At 42.1% G+C, this 21,139-nt stretch overlaps 1 protein-coding gene and 1 pseudogene across 1 annotated transcript; one reads left to right on the forward strand and one right to left on the reverse strand.

Annotated features, from left to right (window-relative positions):
* Window positions 1-3,367: 3,367 nt before the first annotated feature.
* Window positions 3,368-6,338, forward strand: LOC112250397 (mitochondrial ribosomal protein S18A). Its single transcript, XM_024420499.1, has 6 exons — window positions 3,368-3,749; window positions 4,678-4,709; window positions 4,989-5,093; window positions 5,324-5,447; window positions 5,532-5,604; window positions 5,783-6,338. Exons 1-6 carry the CDS (start codon window positions 3,596-3,598, stop codon window positions 5,925-5,927), a joined length of 633 nt encoding a protein of 210 aa, XP_024276267.1. The 5' UTR covers window positions 3,368-3,595; the 3' UTR covers window positions 5,928-6,338.
* Window positions 6,339-6,584: 246 nt separating this feature from the next.
* On the reverse strand, window positions 6,585-15,287 carry LOC112251502 (annotated as a pseudogene).
* Between the last annotated feature and the right edge of the window lie 5,852 nt (window positions 15,288-21,139).

The raw sequence follows: 21,139 nt of genomic DNA on the forward strand, positions 1-21,139 counted from the left end.
TTTTGTCAAGGTGTCCAGGCAGTTTTTTATTATGTTTGTTCCCACTAGGCCATCTGTATTGGCTAAACAATGGTCTTGGGCAACCACAATACCACAGTCAGGAACGAGAACATCAACCATTTACACATCCAACAGTACATACCACAAATATGAAATGTTCAATCCATTAGCTGCTTTTAGGGATAACCATGCTGAGGGGTCTTCCAGTAGTGTGCCCTGCTGGCCAAAGTGTTTCTGAAAAAAATGTCATTGTAACTTGTGATCCTGTGTACATTAGACAACAGATAGGTAGCCCTTAAAAGGTCAACTGGGCAAAAAAAAAGAAAAAAGTATGTCTTTAAACTGTATCTGATCAATGCACTATCATACAAATGACTGATTGGCTGAGGGAAATTGATGATAAAAAGATTGTGGGGGCTGTTATGTTAGACTTCCGTGCGGCTTTTGACATTATTGATTATAGTCCGCCGCTGGAAAAACCTATGTGTTATGGCTTTACACCACCTGCTATAATGTGGATAACGATGTACCTGTCTAACAGAACACAGAGGGTGTTTTTAACAGAAGCCTCTCCAACATAATCCAGGTAGAATCAGGAATTACCCAGGGCAGCTGTCGAGGCCCCTTACTTTTTTCAATCTTTACTAACGACATACCTTGAGTAAAGCCAGTGTGTTTATGTATGCGGATGACTCAACACTCTACATGTCAGCTACTACAGCGACTGAAATGACTGCAACAATTAACAAAGAGCTGCAGTTAGTTTCAGAATGGGTGGTAAGATCGCAGTGTTTGAGGTGTCCCTACAGAGCCGGATTCAATCCCAGGATGTGTAACTGGCCATGACCGGGAATCCCATAAGGCGGCTCACAATTGGCCCAACGTCATCCGGGTTAGGCGAGGGTTTGGCCCGGGAGGCTTTCTTTGGCTCATTGCGCTCTAGTGACTCCTTGTGGTGGACCGGGCGCCTGCAAGCTGACTTTGGTCTTAAATTGAAAAGTGTTTCCTCCAACACATTGGTGCAGCTGGCTTCCGGGTTAAGCCGGCGGGTGTTAAAGTGCGCGGTTTAGCGGGTCATGTAGCTAAGCCTTCAACACCATAGTACCCTAAAAGATCATCATTAAGCTCGGGACGCTGGGTCTGAACCCCGCACTGTGCAACTGGGTCCTGTACTTCCGGACGGGCCACCCCCAGGTGGTGAAGGTAGGAAACAACATCTCCACTTCACTGATTCTCAACACAGGGGACACACAAGGGTGCGTACTCAGGAAAATAACAGGAAACAGGAAAATAACCTCTCCCTCAATGTCAACAAAACGAAGGAGCTGATCGTGGACTTCAGGAAACAGCGGAGGGTGCACCAAAGGGATGTTTGCAAGCTGAAGAACACCATCCCAACCGCGAAGCACGTAGGTGGCAGCATCATGTTGTGGGGGTGCTTTGCTGCAGGAAGGACTGGTGCACTTCACAAAATAGATGGCATCATGAGGCAGTAAAATTATGTGGATATATTGAAGCAGCATCTCAAGACATCAGTCAGGAATTTAAAGCTTGGTCGCAATGGGTCCAATGACACCAAGCATACTTCCAAAGTTATGGGAAAATGGCTTAAGGACAACAAAGTCAAGGTATTGGTGTGGCCATCACAAATCCCCTGAAAATTTGTGGGCAGAACTGGAAAAGTGTGTGCGAGCAAACCTGACTCAATTGCACCAGCTCTGTCAGGAGGAATGGGCCAAAAGTCACCCAACTTATTGTGGGAAGCTTGTGGAAGGCTACCTGAAACATTTTACCCAAGTTAAACAATTTAAAGGCAATTCTACCAAACACTAAACTTCTGACTCATTGGGAATATGATGAAAGAAATAAAAGCTGAAATAAATCATTCTCTCTACTATTGTTCTGACATTTCACATTCTTAAGTGGTGATCCTAACTGACCTACGACAGGGAATTAATTTTTACTACGATTAAATGTCAGGAATTGTGAAAAACTGAGTTTAAATGTATTTGGCTAAAGTGTATGTAAACTTCAGGCTTCAAATGTGGGGATGACGTTGTCAATGCACTTATTGATGAAGCCGGTGACTTAGGTGGTTTACTCCTCAATGCCATTGACTGAATAACAGAACATATTCCAGTCTGTGCTAGCAAAACAGTCCTATAGCGTCATCTGGCCACAGCGAGTCACTGGTACTTCTTGCTTTAGTTTTGGCTTGTTAGCAGGAATCAGGAGATAGAATTATGGTCAGATTTTTCAAATGGAGGACGAGGGAGAGCTTTGTACATGTCTCTGTGTGAGGAGTAAAGGTGGTCTAGTTTTTTTTCATCTGGTTACACGTGACATGCTGGTAGAAATGAAGTAAAACGGATTTAAGTTTGCCTGCACTAGGAGTGCCGCTTCTGGATGAGCATTTTATTGTACGCTTATGGCCTTATACAGCTCGTTGAGTGTGGTCTTAGTGCCATTATCAGTTTGTGGTGGTAAATAGATAGCTACGAAAAATATGGATAAACTCTCTTGGTAGGTAGTGTGGTCTATAGCTTATCATGAGAGGCGAGCAATACCTCGAGACTACCTTAAAATTAGACATCGCACACCAGCTGTTATTGACAAATAGACACACACCACCAACCCTCGTCATACCGGACATAAGTGTTCTGTCCTGCCGATGCACGGAAAACCCAGCCAACTGTATATTATCCGTGTCATTGTTCAGCCATGATTCGGTGAAACATAAGATATTACAGTTTCTAATGTCCTGTTGGTAGGATAGTCTCAAACTGAGCTCATCCAATTTATTCTCTAGTGATTGCACGTTGACCAATAGAACAGATGGTAGAGGCGGGTTACCCACTCGCCGACGTGGATTTGGGCTTTGTCTGGGAGCAACATTATATCCTTTGCGTCAGACTGATTAAAGAAAAAAATCTTTGTCCAGTTCGAGTTTAGTAATTACTGTTCTGATACCCGGAAGAGACGGTAGCATCAAGATTATGTACAAATGAAGTTACAAACAATGTGAAAAAACACAAAATAGCACAATTGGTTAGGAGCACATAAAACGGCAGCCATCCTCTCTGGCGCCATTCTTAGATATTTGGGACAAATCATTCACTAAACCCTGAACCTCAACTAAATCTTGTAATGAATCATGTGGAAATTGAGCAAGTTGGAGTAACCCTGGATTTTAAACTTTTATTATTTTTTACCCTTTTTTTCTGCCAAATTTTGATATCCAATTGGTAGTTACAGTCTAGTCCCATCGCTGCAACTCCAGTACGGACTTGGGAGAAACGAAGGTCGAGAGCCAAGCGTCCTCCGAAATACAACCCCGTCAAGCTGCACTGCTTCTTGACACACTGCACTCTTAACCCGGAAGCCAACCGCACCAATAATGTGTCGGAGGAAACACAGTACATCTGGTGACCAAACTACATGGGACTAACACGTTTATATTTTTGTTCAGTTATAAAGTTGGGAACGTTTTGTTTTCATCCCGCACAGTACCTGGCAGCAATACACGTTTTTGGGTGTAGGCTGCCAATAAACCTTCAAAGAAGAAGCAGGAAGGAGAGAAGGTCACAATTCCAAGATGGCAGCGCGCTGTGTGCTGGGGTCTATTTGGACCTCTCTATCTGGTGTTAAAAGTGTGGCCAGCAGCAGCAATATGAGTGTCTTTCAGAGTATAACCAATTACCCTCAACTCTCGGTTTTTGGGATTATTCAAAGTAGAGGAATTCGACAAGGTGAGATTCTCCTTGAATCCTGTTGTAGCCATATGACAGCTCGCGCTGCTAGCAGTAGCGCATTCATTCGGTAAGCTTTGCCCTTCGATAAGGGTTATTTTAGGCGTTAAAGATAGTTGTGGTAGTTGATTATAAGAATAAAATCATTTGAACGACCACGTTGTAGTTTAATTTCTTTTTTAAAACTGACTAGAAGCACAAGCTAAATTAGCTTGCCAGTGTTATGCCGAAAATCCCCCTCGCGTGAACGCGCACACCCGATTCCCTCATTGTTGCGACTTGCTTGCTAGTTAAGATTTCTGCTCTTCACTCCGTTGTCAGTTTACCTTTAGGATTTCGGCAGGCAAGAAAATGGCCTTGCCGAAACACCACACCCACTTTCTATTTTCCTTAGTTTTGTGGCTAGAGTCATACTTTCTGAGGCACACATCATAGTCAACTTTCTATAGACCAAACGTCATGTCAGGATAGGCAACCGAAATTAATAATTAATGTGTGTTATATTAAACATAGGGAGTCAAATGTAGGCAAGCAATAAACATTCAGAACAACTACTAGTCGAATAAGACATGGGAGAGATCACGAATTCTGGCAAAGAGATTTATTTAGACTAATACACTTGAAACATAGCCAAACTGCAGACATTACTAGTGCCTCCTCCGCGATCAAACCGCCATACTAAAATGAAACTCAGCCTAACGTGATCATTGACAGCTTCCTTGAAGGACACAAATAAAAAATACTTTCTGCTACTAAGATCAGTGAAATGTAGGCTAAACTGACAACGGAGTGAAGAACTTGCAATGAATAATTTATGTATGCGCGTTCACGCGAAGGGGGGTGGGGTGATTTTCGACACAACACCTGTTTGTTATGAAACTGCGGCCTGGAATTGTACTAACTGACTGCCTATTTTGTTTGTTTTCAGTCGTGGAAAAGAAAGAAGGCAAAACAACAATAGTAAGTGATAAGCTATCTAACCTGTTGGTTCTTCATTGCACACTACTCATTTTGTGTTTTCTGTGGTGATGTGTTGCGTTTATCTCTAGCTATGTCGATGTATTGCTTTTAACTTAATAGTACTAGTCAATATGGTAGCCACACATTTCAAGATATTTAAGACGATCTCTATACCATGTTAGCTATCAACACTTATCTAGCTAGTAAATGTCTACAGTAGATTGGAAGTATTTGTGCGGTGCTTATTTTGTTATTGACTGTCATTGCATTCTTTCTCAGATTGAGGGGTTAACACAGGATACTCCAGCCGGACCACAGCCACCCAACCCCACAGCCCAGTGCCCCATCTACCGATGGAACCTGCAGAACAAATACAACTACACAGTAAGTGTTTTCATTGACACCTGACTGAATACTTAACTACTGCCTCTCGACTGCTCCGCAGAAATAATACGGTGGCCATGATCAGTGCTGGTCCACACACTCACATCTATGTGTCTCATGCATTTTATATCAGTATGTCTGCCTGTCTGCCTGTGTTTCTGTCTATCAGTATGTGTGCCTGTTCTGTGAGCTCAGACCTACAGTAATTCCCTGTGTTTTGTCTTTGTCAGGATGTCCTGTTGCTCAGTCAGTTCATCAGGTCTGATGGAGGAATGCTGCCTCGTAGAGTCACTAGTCTCTGTGCCCAAGAACACCGCAAGATCGCCATCTGTGTGCAAATGGCGCATAGAGCAGGTACGATACTCTGTGTGTCAGCTCTGGATACTCTACTATTGTGACGTGTATTTTCTTCAAGATGGTAAACGTACTCTATTCCAGGTCTTCTCCCCGATCACAAACCACCTCTCCCAGAGGGACACGTACCAAAGAAGCCCAAGCCCCAGCTCAACAGGTAACTAGTGCGTGTGTTTTTGACTCCTGAAGTGTCTCCGAATGTACCTTCTCACACCTGTATTGTTTCTTGTTAGACCTCTCATAACATTACCTTTAACATTAACACTTGTACGTCGTCTTTCGCTAACTTTCTGTTGTCTCTGGCCAACTCACACCTGTGTCGTTTTATCACACAGATACCTGACTCGCTGGTCCATTGATTCGGTGAAGCCCATCTATAGGGCAGGGCTGAAGTGGTGTAAAAATCGCATCTCTGTCGGCCACCCAGCTCTCAGAAACAATGTACAATACGGCAAGAAAATCCTCTACCTGAAACATTGACGACATAGGGGCATGTCAACCCACAGCAGTAGGAGTCGGTGTGGGCGGGACATAGATGGGGTGCAGCAATTCTATCGGATGTCTATCCCCATGGAACTTCTGCCTCATTTGGGACTCGTCCATTGACTTTGAAAACTAGCCTTTTGAACAGCTGAGGGAGCATTTGTATTTGTCCAACCTATTTAGTGGCCGTTACACATTGGAACAAGTCATTCGGAGCAATACCCAGAAACAACACCCATTCTGTCATTCGGCCTTTGAAGATGCCCTGAAAATTACCTCTGGAAAAACTACATTTATCGCAAGAGCAATTGGGCCAGTGGAACAACTGTTTCAATGTAGGTGGTATGTTGACATTGTGTACTTCAAGACAGATGTGCAAATAAAACAAATCTGCTTACTCTCCCTCCACTAGCTGTATACTGTGTGTGATTGCATGAGTAAGCATTTACTGGCCCTATTAGCAGAAGTAGCCAAGTGCATGTGGAAGTAAACGGAATGATTTTTGTTTCTGTTTATTTACGTTAAATAACTGGAAAGAAACATCTCTTGCATAAATATAACTCAGTTCTAGCTGCTTTCAGTGTGGGTGGGGATGAAACACTGCTTTTCTCAGATGAGTGGGTTTTTTTTTTTTTCAGTGTCTCACTGGCTCTTTTAAAACATGAAGGGCATGCCCAGGTGCTTTGAGACTGTCGCCCATGTAGATGAATCTGTGCTAGGGTGTCAAGGGTTCTTCAAAGGTGGTCAGGCCCAGCCACAGCATGCTGCTGATCACACACAGTACTGCTGTGCTCAAACTGCTAGATCCACAACCCTACACACACACTGATGGTTTGAAAGTCTTTATAACCCCCATCTGCTGCTCCTCAAATGACTCTTCATAAATCGGGACCACGTACAGGTCTCCCATTACTCCCATTACTGATTCCGCTATTCCCAATGGGGGGAATCAAGTTGCAAGATACGCAGGTGTAAATGGAACTTATTATTTTTTCTCACTGCGCATTCTGACCTTGAACTTAAGCATGAGGAAACCGGTACCAGGCAGCTATTTGTTTGGGGTGGAGATCACAGAAATGGAGGTGTGGCAGAGGTCTGTCTACTGATATACTTATTCTGACCTTAACTTAATTCTACCATCTTTACACGTGAAGAAATCATGAATAAGGTCAAGTGAACCTTTCCGTTCCAAGTGGAAAAACCTCTACTTTCTCTTTTTAGATAAAAATAACAGCTTTCTCCATGCACTGTAATTTATACATTGATAAGAGCTAGGTATATGAGCAATCTGGTTGGATAAAACTATTGTAAATACAGTGCCTTTAGAAAGTATTCACACCCCTTTTTCCACATTTTGTTGTGTTACAGCCTGAATTTCACATTTATATTTTGTGTCACTGGCCTATCCACAATACCCCATAATGTCAAAGTGGAGTTAAAAATGTTTTGTTTAAATATCTTGAGTCACTAAGTATTCAACCCTTTGTTATGGCAAGCCTAAATAAGTTCAAGTGTAATGATGTGCTTAACAAGTCACATAAGTTGCATGGACTCACTGTGTGAAATAATAGTCTTTTAACATTATTTTTTTAAGGACTACCTTATCTCTACCCCACACATACAGTTATCTGTAAGGTCCCTCAGTTGAGCAGTGCTGTATCACATCCATCCGTGATTGGGAGTCCCAAAAGGTGGCACACAATTGGCCCAGCATTGTCCGGGGTAGGCTGTCATTATAAAGAAGAAGTTGTTCTTAACTGACTTGCCTAGTTAAATAAAGGTTCAATTTACATTTTTCTTTTAAAACTGTGAATTTCAAACGAACTCGATCACAAAACCAGGGAGGTTTTCCAATGCCTCGCAAAGTGCTATTGGTAGATGTGTAAAAAAAAAAAAAACGGATATTGAATATCCAATTGAGTATGGTGAAGTTATTACACTTTGGATGGTGTATCAATACGCCTAGTCACTACAAAGATAAAGGCGCCCTTCCTAACTCAAGTTGTTGGAGAGGAAGGAAACCTCAGGGATTTCACCTTGAAGCCAATGGTGACTTTAAAAGACTTGCAGAGTTTAATGGCTGTGATAGGAGAAAACTGAGGATGGATCAACAACATTGTAGTTACTCCACAATACTAACCTAAATTACAGAGTAAAAATAAGGAAGCCTGTGCATAATGAAAATATTATAAAACATGCATCCTGCTTGCAATATGGCACTAAAGTAAAACTGCAAAAAATGTGGCAAAGAAATGAACTTCGTTCTGAATATGAAGGACTCTATTTTAACAAACCTAATGCAATGGTAAGTCTAAGAAGCACAGGCAGTTGCGCTATACTGTTGGTTCAGGGGTGTGTCAGAAATATTTGAGCTATTTTCAGTATCACAATTATTGGCGCACTTGCTGGTGTTGGCGCAAAAGGGCTGGGTTTTGATGAATTATCAAGTTGTAGGTGGGTCGAGGCTTGGCCCCTCACTTGTCAATCAGAACGTGCTCCATGGCAAAATATGTGATTGCTTCAAGTTGTCCACATTGTTCTAAGTAATTGCAGGGCTTCAATAGCATTCACACTGATATAGGGGAAAGTCTTACTGTAAATTGGATTATTAAAACGGCCCAAAAAGAGACAGAATCATTTTAATTAAATTCTTAACACTCGCTATTATACTGCTCCCAAATAGGCCTATGTTTTACGAACATAACCGGAACCATTTTATACATCAGATCGCAGTCACATATCTCCAGAAGTTGCAGTGCATGCTCGCCACAGACGTAGTAAACATAAATCCAGGAAGTTCAATCATTCTAATAAGATTGCTTGTTTTTCGTTTAATTTTATTACAACCAATCTGTTGTTTTTTTTAAACTATAAATACATGTAATACTGTAAAATCCATAGGATTAAAAAAAAGCCACATATTGCTTTTGAACCAGCCTTCGTTATGGGAGGGCTTGGGTTTTGAACAAATGAAACGGGAAACAAGTAATTACAGGTTACAGATAACTTCTAAATACGAGGTTCAGGTGTTTTCACCAAGGTTCTCATCTCTCGTTTAATGATGGGCATGGACACGTAGCCTACATCATGGAAGGGGTTTTACACACGTTCAAAACGGGACCTGCATGGCTCAAATAATGTGGGGCCTGCCTACAATTCATAGATAAAAAGGGAATGTCAGCTCACTGTTTTACTCTGCTCAAACTTCACATTTTAATAAAGCTTTGGTGAGAAGGATTCATTTCCAAGTGGAGGAGCCGACGCCTTTGTTGACTGTCTTGACTATGCGATTGCATTGGACAGGACAAGAAAAAAGCCTTAATTGAGAGGAGGGGAGGCTATGCTTGATTTTGAACCTAGATGCGAAGTACATAGGCACCAAAAGCACATTAGGCTTCTCTTGGATAGGCTGTTTCCACTGTCAAAATGCATGCCATAACCAACTGCGTTACCGATAAAACCAGCTTTTGGTTGGTCTTAAATATCCTAATCAGCGCTGCCTGAAATTAGCACTTGGGATCATGTATTTAAGGACACACGACAAATATTTCCATCCCTCCCATCTGAGCACAAGCAAGCTGATATAAGACAGGTAAATTGCCAAACCTGGCGTTAGGGCTTGAAAATGCCAGTGCTCCAGTTTTTGCATGATGAAATTGCAAACTAACATGCGTTTGACACTAGCACCGCTTTAACGCTAGCCAGAAATGGAGCCCAAAGCATTATGTTTGGGGCAAATCCAACACAACAGATCACTGAGTTTTTTTAGGGTAAAAAGAAATGGAAAAGAGCTAAGCACAGACAAAATCCTAGAGGAAAACCTGGTTCAGTTTGCTTTCCAATAGACACTGGGAGACAAATTCACCTTTCAGCAAGACATTAACCTAAAACATTAGACCAAATATACACTGGAGTTGCTTACCAAGATGACATTTAATTTTCCTGAGTGGTTTAGTTACAGTTTTAACTTAAATAGTCTTGAAAATCTATGGCAAGAATTGAAAATGGCTGTCTAGCAATGGTCAACAACCAACTTGACAGAGCTTGAAGAATTAAACAAATAATAATGTGCATATATTGTACAATCCAGGTGTGCCAAGCTCTTGTGATTTGAACTTGTATTCACTCAGGGGTGTAAATACTTACTTTAATGAGTTATTTCTGTACTTCATTCTCAATAAATTTGCAAACATTTCTAAAAACATGTTTTATTTGGTCATTATGGGGTATTGTGTGTAGATGGGTGTGAGAAACCCCCCGATTTAATCTATTTTGAATTCAGGCTCTAACATAACAAAATGTGGAATAAGTCAAGGGGTATGAATACTTTCTGAAGGTACTAAATAGGCTACATTACTATTGTTTTAGGTCTATTTTACCTTATGATCGCTGGAGAAGAACGGGAAACCAGTTATATGGCATGAATGTGAAAGGCATATCATAACATGACAGGTATTTATGCCCCTTTACCACAGTGAAGTATGAAATGCTGTGTCATTATACCAAAGTGTAATTGATGGCCTACTTGCAAGGATCCAATTTGGAGATGCACCTGAGACGGAGTACCCAGGTTGGGATGTAGGGTTTGAGCATAGCCTGAAGGTAGGGAGGGGCAGTTTCTCTTGCTGCTCCGTAGGCAAGTACCATGGTCTTGTAGTGGATGTGAGCATCGACTGGAAGCCAGTGGAGTGTGCAGAGGAGCAGGGTGACATGGGAGAACTTGGGATGGTTGAACACCATGTGGGCTGCAGCGTTTTGGATAAATTGCAGGAGCTCCCCGCTTGTGCCAACAGCGAGCTGCAGTAGTCCAGACGGGACATTACAACTGCCTGGATTAGGACCTGTGCCGCTTCCTGTGTCAGGTATGGTTGTACTCTACATGTTGTAATGTAAAGCATGAACCTGCTCTGTGCCAGAGCTATCTATGAACAGCTATTCCAGTAAATTGGGTCTGTTATTCTGTTGATAATATACTTATCACGTATTGCAGTTCCATGAACAAAATAAACTCTCCAGCCAGGTTGATGTGATTTCAACAAGTGATTTCATCAATTCAGTTTGAGTCAAGGGCCAAAAATTCTTATTGATTACAACTTTTTTCAGAGAAACCGCTCTGCAATGGTGTCTACTTTCCACTGAAACTCACATAGGTGGTTTCAAACTCAGCGTGTGGATGTCCCATACTCGAGGCATAGGGAGGAACCTGGTAGGAGGACAGGCATGGCTGGTGTATTAGCATAAATGTGGAGTGGATTACAGAAACTTGCCACATACTTCCAGGCAAGTCTAGAGGATCTATTTGGTGAGAGGGGGAGCTTTACTCAGGAATCCCAGAGGAAAGCACCTGTCATTGGGTGGAGATCTACCACGTTGTCCCTAGAGACTGTCATCAGCCTGGGTCTCTCTCTCTCCCATTCAGCAAAGCTGGAGGTCTGGCCAATAACGAGTTCTCAGTGAGGGCGATGCTGCGGCGGTGGCGGTGGCGGTGGCGGTGGCGGTGGTGGTGGTGGTGCAGCCAGCGGAAAATTGGGAGTGTAGTGGTTCGTAATGTTCTCTAGTTGTGCTGTGATTGGTTCAGTATTCTGTCACTCATGGGGACACTACGTCACCGCAAAATCTACGGGGAGAGCAAAGAAATTCAAGCCCCTTGGGTGCTGCCATAGAGTTACATTAGAAGTGCCCATCCAAGAAGGCTCAAGGTCATTGGCCATAGATAAAATGACTTCAAATCACGTTATATCTACTGTAGCTTTGATTGGACTGATCATGTCAACATCATACTTTCAAAATCTTAGCTAGCAAGCTAGAAGTCATCATCGTGAATCAAGTTGACAATCTACTGGCAAATACTTTTCAATCTTTGTCATATGAAGAGAAATTATGAAGAGAAATTATAGATAAAACGAATCAGTGCTCATCAGCTATAAACATTACACAACAGTGGTTTGGTTTGGAAGGAATCAGTGTCTAACTGCAAGCATTGCAAAGCAATCACTAGTCTGCTACTCAGTGGAGTAGATGTGTGGTCCAAGTCTGGGTTTAAGGGTCTCTTTTCCAAGTTTAAAAGGTAAACATTCAACATTGGCCATGCTGTCAGTCCAGCATGACTTCTGTCGCTTTCAAAACACCTGGAAACTCAGAATTGGGAAGTCTCAGACTTCAGTGAGTTCCAGAAAACTGGGAACTCGGACAAAAACAAGAAAAAAATATGTTTTGAACGGTCATCCCAACTCTAAATTCCAAGTCGGGAACTCTGACCTTTTTCTAGAGCTCCGACCTGAAGATCACTAATGTCATGACTCGACCTTGTTTTTTTTTAAAGGCTGTAAATGAGGTTGAATTAACTATTTTTCTTCCAGACATGGCTTCGCTCATAGCCAGATGTAACAGTGGTAAGGTGTTGGTACCGCTGTTGGGACAGCTTTCTGTAGGCCCTAACAGTTTGTGGGCACCGTTTGTCACTGTTATAGTCCAATTAATGTATTGTTCAGTTTTGTGTAGTGGCTTTGCTGGCATGCAGATTTACATGCTAAAATCACCACCGCACACATGCACACACACACACACACAAACACACACACACATTTACACACCACAGAGACACTCATCCCCGTTAAATGAACAGCTGTGAGATGTTTTAGGCACAGGGTCAGGACACACACACAGTATTATCTATCACTTGTCCATAGCAATCATTCTGTTGAACACGCAACAAACACATTTTGATACATGTTCAGACTAACTACATCCATATATACGGTATTACATTTATCCCTGGCCCTCTGTTTTGGCTTCTGGTTGAATCATGTTGGCTTCCCTTGTGAAAAATATGGTGACTGTATATAATATTGTCTGAAATGTATCATTCTAAAACTCAAGGCTAGACTAACAGTGGGTGGTGTGCCCAAGGCTTGGCCTGAAATATAACTATCTAAAGGGAAAGGCTGTCAGCTTTCTGTCAAGGATTTCCTCCTCTTCTTCCGAAGAGGAGAGGCGAGAAGGATCAGAGGACCAATATGCGGCGTGGTAAGTGTCCATGGTTCTTTTAATATGTAAATGTACACATGAACACTACAAAACAATAAACATGGAACATGTGAAACCCTAAACAGTCCTATCTGGTGCAAAGACAGAGACAGGAACAAACACCCACAAACACACAGTGAAACCCAGGCTACCTAAGTATGATTCTCAATCAGAGACAACTAATGACACCTGCCTCTGATTGAGAACCATACTAGGCCGAAACATAGAAATACCCAAATTATAGAAAAACAAACATAGACTGCCCACCCAACTCACGCCCTGACCATACTAAATAAATACAAAACAAAGGAAATAACGGTCAGAACGTGACACTTTCTTTCAATTCCATCCCAGATTGAGCACTGAAGACCAGGTTGAATACTACCCAGGGAATTACTTAACCATGTTCTAGAATGTACATTCCATCTGGTGAAGATCCACAATCAGCAGAGCAAGGCTTCCATTGACCATTTTGCAGACTCATGAGTTTATCCATTCAGCCTTGCTCACGTCCTCGCTACTGACCCACGACTGGAACTGCTGTCAGCAGATAGGCCTACAGCTGTTTTATATGATGTGTTAGCCAAAACAGCCAGCTTTACAGAGCAGAACAATAAAATATGGAGTCAAGATCCAGAAGAGGATGCCTGGATAGTTTCCTCACAGAAAGACTGGGCTCTCAACTGCCAACCCAAATCAATGTCAGTGCCAATAACAAGGCTGGTTTAGTATAATAGTGCATGGCCACCAGAGCATGTCCAACAGAAGTAACCTCATGTTCATATTACATTTTGTCTCCCACAAAGACTCTTTGAAGGGCTTTTCAAGGAACTCAAGGAACTGGATCTATTTGTAAAGACAGACAATTTATTGGAAGGAAACTCCTCCCATGGGGGGAAAGTTAGACCAACTGTACCTGTTAGAATGGCCCTGGTAAAGAAGTGGTGTAGTGAGAGATTTGGCACTCTGTTACCTTTGGGGATGTCCTAACTCAGAGGGTCCACAAAGTTGATGGAGGGATCGAGGTCAGCCAAGTCCAGGATGGAATTTTTCTTCAGGTTTTTCGGCTCAGTGAAGTGCAGGAAGCACCTGAGTTTATCCATCTCTGAGGAGGACAGACCTGCAGGATAGACAGAACACACACAAAATCACTCATTCCCTCACTCAGTCACTGACAGCATGATATGATTATGTCCATGTATGAGAGTGAAAACACAGTACAACATATGTGTACACTACAGATGCACAATGTGCAGTGTGTAATATATGATGGTCTGGATTCTGGTTCCAACTTCCAACACACTCTGGGCTAAAAACCACACAGCTGAGTCATCATCTCCAGGCAAAAACACACACAGCTGTGTCCCATCTCCCAAAAGACTGAGCATATTCTTAACTGGTAACCACCACACTCTACGTGGAGCCACCCATTTCATTAACTACTTTGAACAGTAGCGCTACCCTCTGCACCAGAGACCATGGGGACTCTTAATGGAGGTGCCACGCAGGACCACAGACACCTGCTTATCAATGGTGTGGACAGTGGTGGGCAGCCTATTCTCCTCATTCACCTTGATCTGCAACCCAAACCAAACAACAACCATTACCAAATATCCGTCACAACATCCATTACTCATCACTCTGCAATAATACCACACACAGTCACCACTGTCATCTGCATCAAGTCACTGCACATTCATCACTTATTAATAAGCAAAACACCATTAGCCCAGTTCAACATTCAAACAACATCATTTGTCACACACTTCTCCTCACCATGACATCCTCCTCCATAGCCTCGCCCCCCTCCCCTTGTCTCTGTGTGCTCATACTTATGTGAGGTGTCTCCCACTGCTGCAGAAGAAACCTCCGCTCGCATTGCCTCAGTGCGGCAGGGGGAAGCCGGTGCCAGTCCACACAGTTGAAACTGGAGTGGGGAGAGGATACAAACACATGTGTACAACAGGGCACACAGAGAAAGTAGAGAGAGAGATATATAGATCAAGAGAGAACATCTGAAAAGGAGAAGGGATCACAACCCCCAAAGCCACAAGAGTGACTTGCTAAAAGCAAGCTGGCTATAAACATTGTGGTGAAAGAGGTTCTAAACTATTTCCTTTGCACCCCTTACATGAAAAGGCTATTTTTATGACTCATCTCGTCATCTGAGACCCCTTGTGCAATGAAATAGTCACCCTGTATGCCCAGAATTTGTAGATAGTTCCTCAGGATGACCAGGGAAGTCTGCAGGGCAGCTTTTTGCTCACTGCTCAAAGTTAAACCGTTGCCAGAAACGAGGTCCAGAGAGTAGAATAACGTCTTGGATTCCATTGCATATATACAGTCTGTATCACTGAAAAGTAAATGCTTTTATTTCTATAAAATAAAGAAGGGGACAGCTGCTAAGCAGGCCCAGTTGCCAATGTAAACACATCTCCTTAGTTACGTTTAGTCACAGCAACTGCTGGTTGCTCCCCCAAAAGGAGGCCGCGTTCCAGACCTCGTACAAAGCAGTCGCCATAGAGATCCTAATTCCTAACCCTTTAAAGTTCAACAATGGTCTGAAAATCGCAGCCGTTGTGGTCAGGGAGAAACCTAAACCAGTCCAATTGGAATGAATAGCAGGTGATTATTTCCTGATTTTAGTTATTCAGAAAATAAAAGTAAGGCATGTGATATATGAGAAATTGTGTAATAGAATTATTGTCAACATAAAATACTGTCAAACAATTATAAATACAGTTTATAAGGGTTTTATACCAATTTTCTGTATAAATAGCCTCTAAAATATATGTAAACAGACCATAAATGTATACATTTTTGTTTCCTTGGAAAGCTGTGAGTGTTATTATATGATACCATATCAGTACTTGTTGCATTTAAAACTTGTCTAAGTCCTATCATCAACTGACTTCAGACAGTGTATGGCTGTGGATTGACTGTATTGTTTGAATGGAATGTTGACATATTCATACAGGAAACACCACATATTCGTTTAACCAGTTATTCGAAGGTTACATGCAGTACATTAGTCTTAGCGCTAGGCTCTGCTCCTTCAGGGGTAGCTCACCGCCAGAGCATACATCATGTAAAATGTAATAATAACAGGCAGAGAACATGGTATGCCAATCCCCCTGACCAAACAAAGCTGAGCCCAAGCAGATGGAGGCTGGGTTGGGTGGTGAAAAAGCAGAAAACAGACATGCATAGCGAGTAACGCATGTAACAGGATGTCACCAAGACTACTAGCACATAGCTTGCGGATTGCAGCCATCAGTGTGTGCAAACCTGGTCAACTAGTAGACTGACATATTAAGGTTGTGTGTTGACTCTAATCGGTGCAATATCACCTGATGCTATCACTCGGGTTTCCTGTATAAACCTGCTGCACTTTATTTATTTTGAAAAAATAATGAAATGATTCCTTTAAAACTGGCTAGCTAGCGAGCAAACAGTGCAGATAATCTTCAAATTCTTTGTTTTACACAATATCTTATCACAGCACTGGCACCAAGGTTGACCAACTCCCTTACCAAAATGGCTGACCTTTTATACCATAATAAGAAAATACTTGTCCATTTTGTATTTGAAATCCTAATTTATGGCAGTCCTGCTGCAAAAATGATGTAGTGACTGCTCGAATCTGACTTTTCTGGACCTTTCTTCTCGGCAGCTAAAGGTCCTGAAGCTTCTGTAACTTGTGCAAGATTCTCTACTTTATGCTGTACCCAGTTCCACGAGGGGGCTAAAGGAGGCTTAGCCCCCCCAATTCAAGCGTGTGCCCTCTCAGTTTTAGTTTTTTTGTCCCTATATAAACATAGAAAAACATGTCAAATGATTGAGTGACAGGTTGGCGGCCCAAAACAATCGGTATCTCCGCTGCCCTGTGTCAGCACAATGGACAGAGCGCGCTGCGGTGTGTGTAGGGGGCTATGGAAAGCCACTGGGGTGGTTATGTATTACTCCTTTTGGTTTCCAGAAAAGGCGGGGAAAAACACTTGTTGTCTCTGTGGTAGGCAAAGTGAATAACGTGATATGAGTCCGACTGTAATATTAGATGTTGATTTATATGGGCAGGTTCAAGATTACCAGGCTCTGGTGAGGAAGCAGGGCTGGATGCCAAACTATCCTGCTCCTCTACTGTTCCTATGGGAGGCACTCTGCAGGAATGTCTGCCCTATGATGGGGTGTGTGAGGTGTGTTCATCCCGACATTGAGACTGGGGAGGGGAGGGTGTGCTCTGACCCTTTCCCCAGGCTTAGATAAAAAAGGGGAAGGGTGTGTGGCGAAGATAGGCACTTCTCTCTCCGCTATTGCTCACTGACTCCCACCTATTTGTGTGCGCTCTTTGTTTCATTGTGCCAATTGTTTGTCAATGTTTATCAATGCCCCGTGAAATACATATTCATCAATGAAGTTACTGTTAATGACAAAATATCCCCCCATTAATTTAGAATGTTGGATTCTGTAAATGTTGATAATTCATTCAATATAATATACATTCATAGCATTCTCATTCTCCAACTGGAGAATTGTTTGATGAGCTCACAAACTGCACATTACTTGTGATAAAGAACTTTTGGTTTATTTAATTGCATTTACCAGTTTAGGTCTACTGTCTGTCTGAGATCTCATGAAAGGAGGATTTGGGACCGGAAAGAGAGCAGAGTGGATGCAACAGAAAGGAGGAAGAGAAGTATGCTCACATGTCCCCATCACTTCCATTCAGTGTTAGCTTGTGGTGACTAAAGTTAGCTGAAGTTTGTATTGACTACTTAAAGAGAACTGAACCATGGATTACAGTTTCTCCTGGTCCATAGACTACTTTCAGTGTGATGAACCATCTAATATCAACTTGTAAAATAGTGAACTACTCCTTTAAGGCCCAGTAGGTAAAACGGTTCTCATAAATCCTGCTTTGTGTTCTCTACCCATTCTGTCCTGGCTGGCTATTCCCATGCCTTCCGCCAGGGCACCAGAACCTTACTGTTTCCCGGGATCTGTTTGTTTAGTGTAATTGCCTCGGGCGGGAATCAGGTGCTACTGCCTCAGTGGAGACTGGAGACTACAGCGCCCTCACTCATCCTCCTACCTTCCTACCTCCCTCCCTCCCTTGTCCTCCCCATGGCCCTGACTGCAGCCAGAGAACACAAAGAGACAGAGTGGGGTGACTTTTCCTGTGTATACACACTCTCTCACAAACACATACACAAACATATACACAGGTGCAGCTCATGTTTACTTTCTGCATACTAAACATGCACATGAGCATGTACTCGCACACAGTCATACTGAAACACACTAATGCTTAAACACTTTCAACATATATCTCCCTATTACACCCACAGAAGGCTTTGTCACCCCCCATCGCCCTGATGTTGGAGTTGGTAGGCTGTGGTCCCACTCCTCTGGGAACCTCACCTCCCAGGCGACCAGTGTTGCCAAGGAACTAATCCTGAGGGACAAAAGGTGGGAACGGGGTGGAATACGATGCCTCCATAGCAGGGATCATCAACTAGATTAAGCTGCAGGCCGATTTTTGGTCATGGGGCCGTAACATAATTACAAATAATTTTTTAGACTGCAATTTGACTGCCCAAACAGATATAATATTTGACTAAAACATCATCATTTCAAACCTTGCTTACCTTTGTATACGATCACGTATATCTATCTATTATGTGTGGGAATAGTTTAGAACAGATTTCCAAATTTAAAATCACTTGAAGCTGATTTGTTGGTGTTTTTACAGTATTTTATGAACAACCATGAAAAAAAACTCACAGAAAACTTGGAGGGCCAAATAAAATCAGAGAGAAACCTTGCTCTACAGCATCTGATTGGTTGGCGTTGGGCCACGCAATCGTCTGATTAGCTGGAACAAACTCACAGGGTCAGAGGTCAGATCCATCGATCATGGCGGTGACATGGAGTAAGAGTGACCCCCATGGAACTCAAACATGATTTATACCAATGATGTGTTTAAACCCTGGATGACTGACAGGGGGGCTGTATTGAAACCACCACGCAGCCATCTTGGTACTCCTCCAGTGTAAAAAAAAAGATTTTGGAAGCTATAGAAATGCATTTATTAATATCTACATTCGTTTTTGACACATTTATTATATTACAGACACCTTAATGCATACTTTGAAATTATATTAAGATGAACAAATATATAGAAAGATTTTCCTTAAAGTTTTTTTTTGGAGAGTACTGTTACTATCCAACTACAACAACAAACATACTTAAATACATGTAATTCTGTCTTTGAAATAGTGTAGAATTCCATTAATTCCTTTAGAGGACTGCTCCTACTGGGGAGTGACAATATGGCCAAACAGTGGCTTCATAGCCTCTTAATGGCTAATACATAGCATTGGCAATGCAGAGTTTATATACAGTACCAGTCCAATATTTGGACATACCTACTCATTCAAGGGTTTCTCTTTATTTTTTACTATTTTCTACATTGTAGAATAATGGTGAAGACATCAAAATTATGCAATAACACATATGGAATCATGTAGTAACCTGATGCAGCACTCCATCACTCTCCTTCTTGGTCAGATAGCCCTTACACAGCCTGGAGGTGTGTTAAGTCATTGTCCTTTTGAAAAACAAATGATATTAGTCACACTAAGCACAAGCCAGGTGGGATCGTGTAACACTGCAGAATGCTGTGGCAGCCATGGTTATGTCACGCCCTGACCATAGAGAGCCATTGTTTCTCTATGGTGTAGTAGGTCAGAGCGTGACTAGGGGGTGATCTAGTATATCTATGTCTATGTTGTTTTCTAGTTTCTTTTTCTATGTTGGTGTTTTGTATGATTCCCAATTAAAGGCAGCTGGTATCATTGTCTCTAATTGGGGATCAAATTTAAGTAGTTATTTTTCCCACCTGTGTTTGTGGGATCTTGTGCCTGTGAGCACTCATTGTCGTCACGTTTCGGTCATTCGTTATTGTTTTTGTGCGTTTCCGTTAATAAACATGTGTAAACCATATCGCGCTCCTTGGTCCGATAATTCTTACGACGAACGTGACAGGTTAAATTGAATTCTAAATAAATCACTGACCGTGTCAGAACAAATTTCCACCGCTCTAATGTCCATTGCTTGTGTTTCTTGGCCAAAGCAAATCTTTTCTTCTTATTGGTGTCCATTAGTAGTGGTTTATTTGCAGCAATTCAACCATGAAGGCCTGATTCACAGTCTCCTCTGAGCAGTTAATGTTGAGATGTGTCTGTTACTTGAACTCTGTGAAGCATTTATTTGGGATGCAATTTCTGAGGCTGCAGTTAACTCTAATGAACTTAACCTCTGCAGCAGAGGTAACTGTGGGTCTTCCTTTCCTGTGGCAGTCCTCATGAGAGTCAGTTTCATCATAGCGCTTGATGGGTTATGCGACTGCACTTGAAGAAACTTTCAAAGTTCTCGAAATGTTCTGCATTGACTGACCTTAATGTCTTAAAGAAATGATGGACTGTCGTTTCTCTTTGCTTATTTGAGCTGTTCTTGCCATAATATGGACTTTTACCAAATAGGGTTATCTTCTGTATACCACCCCTACCTTGTCACAACACAACTGATTGACTAAAACTCATTAATTAAGAAGGACATTCCAAAAATGTACTTTCAACAAGGTACAGCTGTTAATTGAAATGCATTCCAGGTGAGAAGCATGTTGAGATAATGCCAAGAGTGTGCAAAACTGTCATCAGGGCAAAGGCTGACTACTTTTAAGAATCTCAAATATAAAATATATTTTGATTTGTTTAACACTTTTTTGGTTACTACTTCATTCCATTTGTATTATTTCATAGTTTTGATGTCTTTACTATTCTACAATGTAGAACATAGTAAAAAGCTGGAATGAGTAGGTGTGTCCAGACTTTTGACTGGTACTGTACATACTTGGTTTATACCCATTCAACACATCTCACACACACACACACACACACACACACACACACACACACACACACACACACACACACACACACACACACACACACACACACACACACACACACCACCCCTTCATCTTGCGATAGGCCATGGGTAAGTTATTTGCACTGAGCTGAGAGTAGACAGAAAGATCAAGAAAAGAGAAAGAGGGAGAGAGATGACTTAATAAAGAAGTGTCTGTGGTGTAATGGAGCGCTGAGACACAATGCCAAGAA

This window comes from Oncorhynchus tshawytscha, linkage group LG05 (assembly GCF_018296145.1).
Source record: "Oncorhynchus tshawytscha isolate Ot180627B linkage group LG05, Otsh_v2.0, whole genome shotgun sequence".
Classification (NCBI taxonomy): domain Eukaryota; kingdom Metazoa; phylum Chordata; class Actinopteri; order Salmoniformes; family Salmonidae; genus Oncorhynchus; species Oncorhynchus tshawytscha.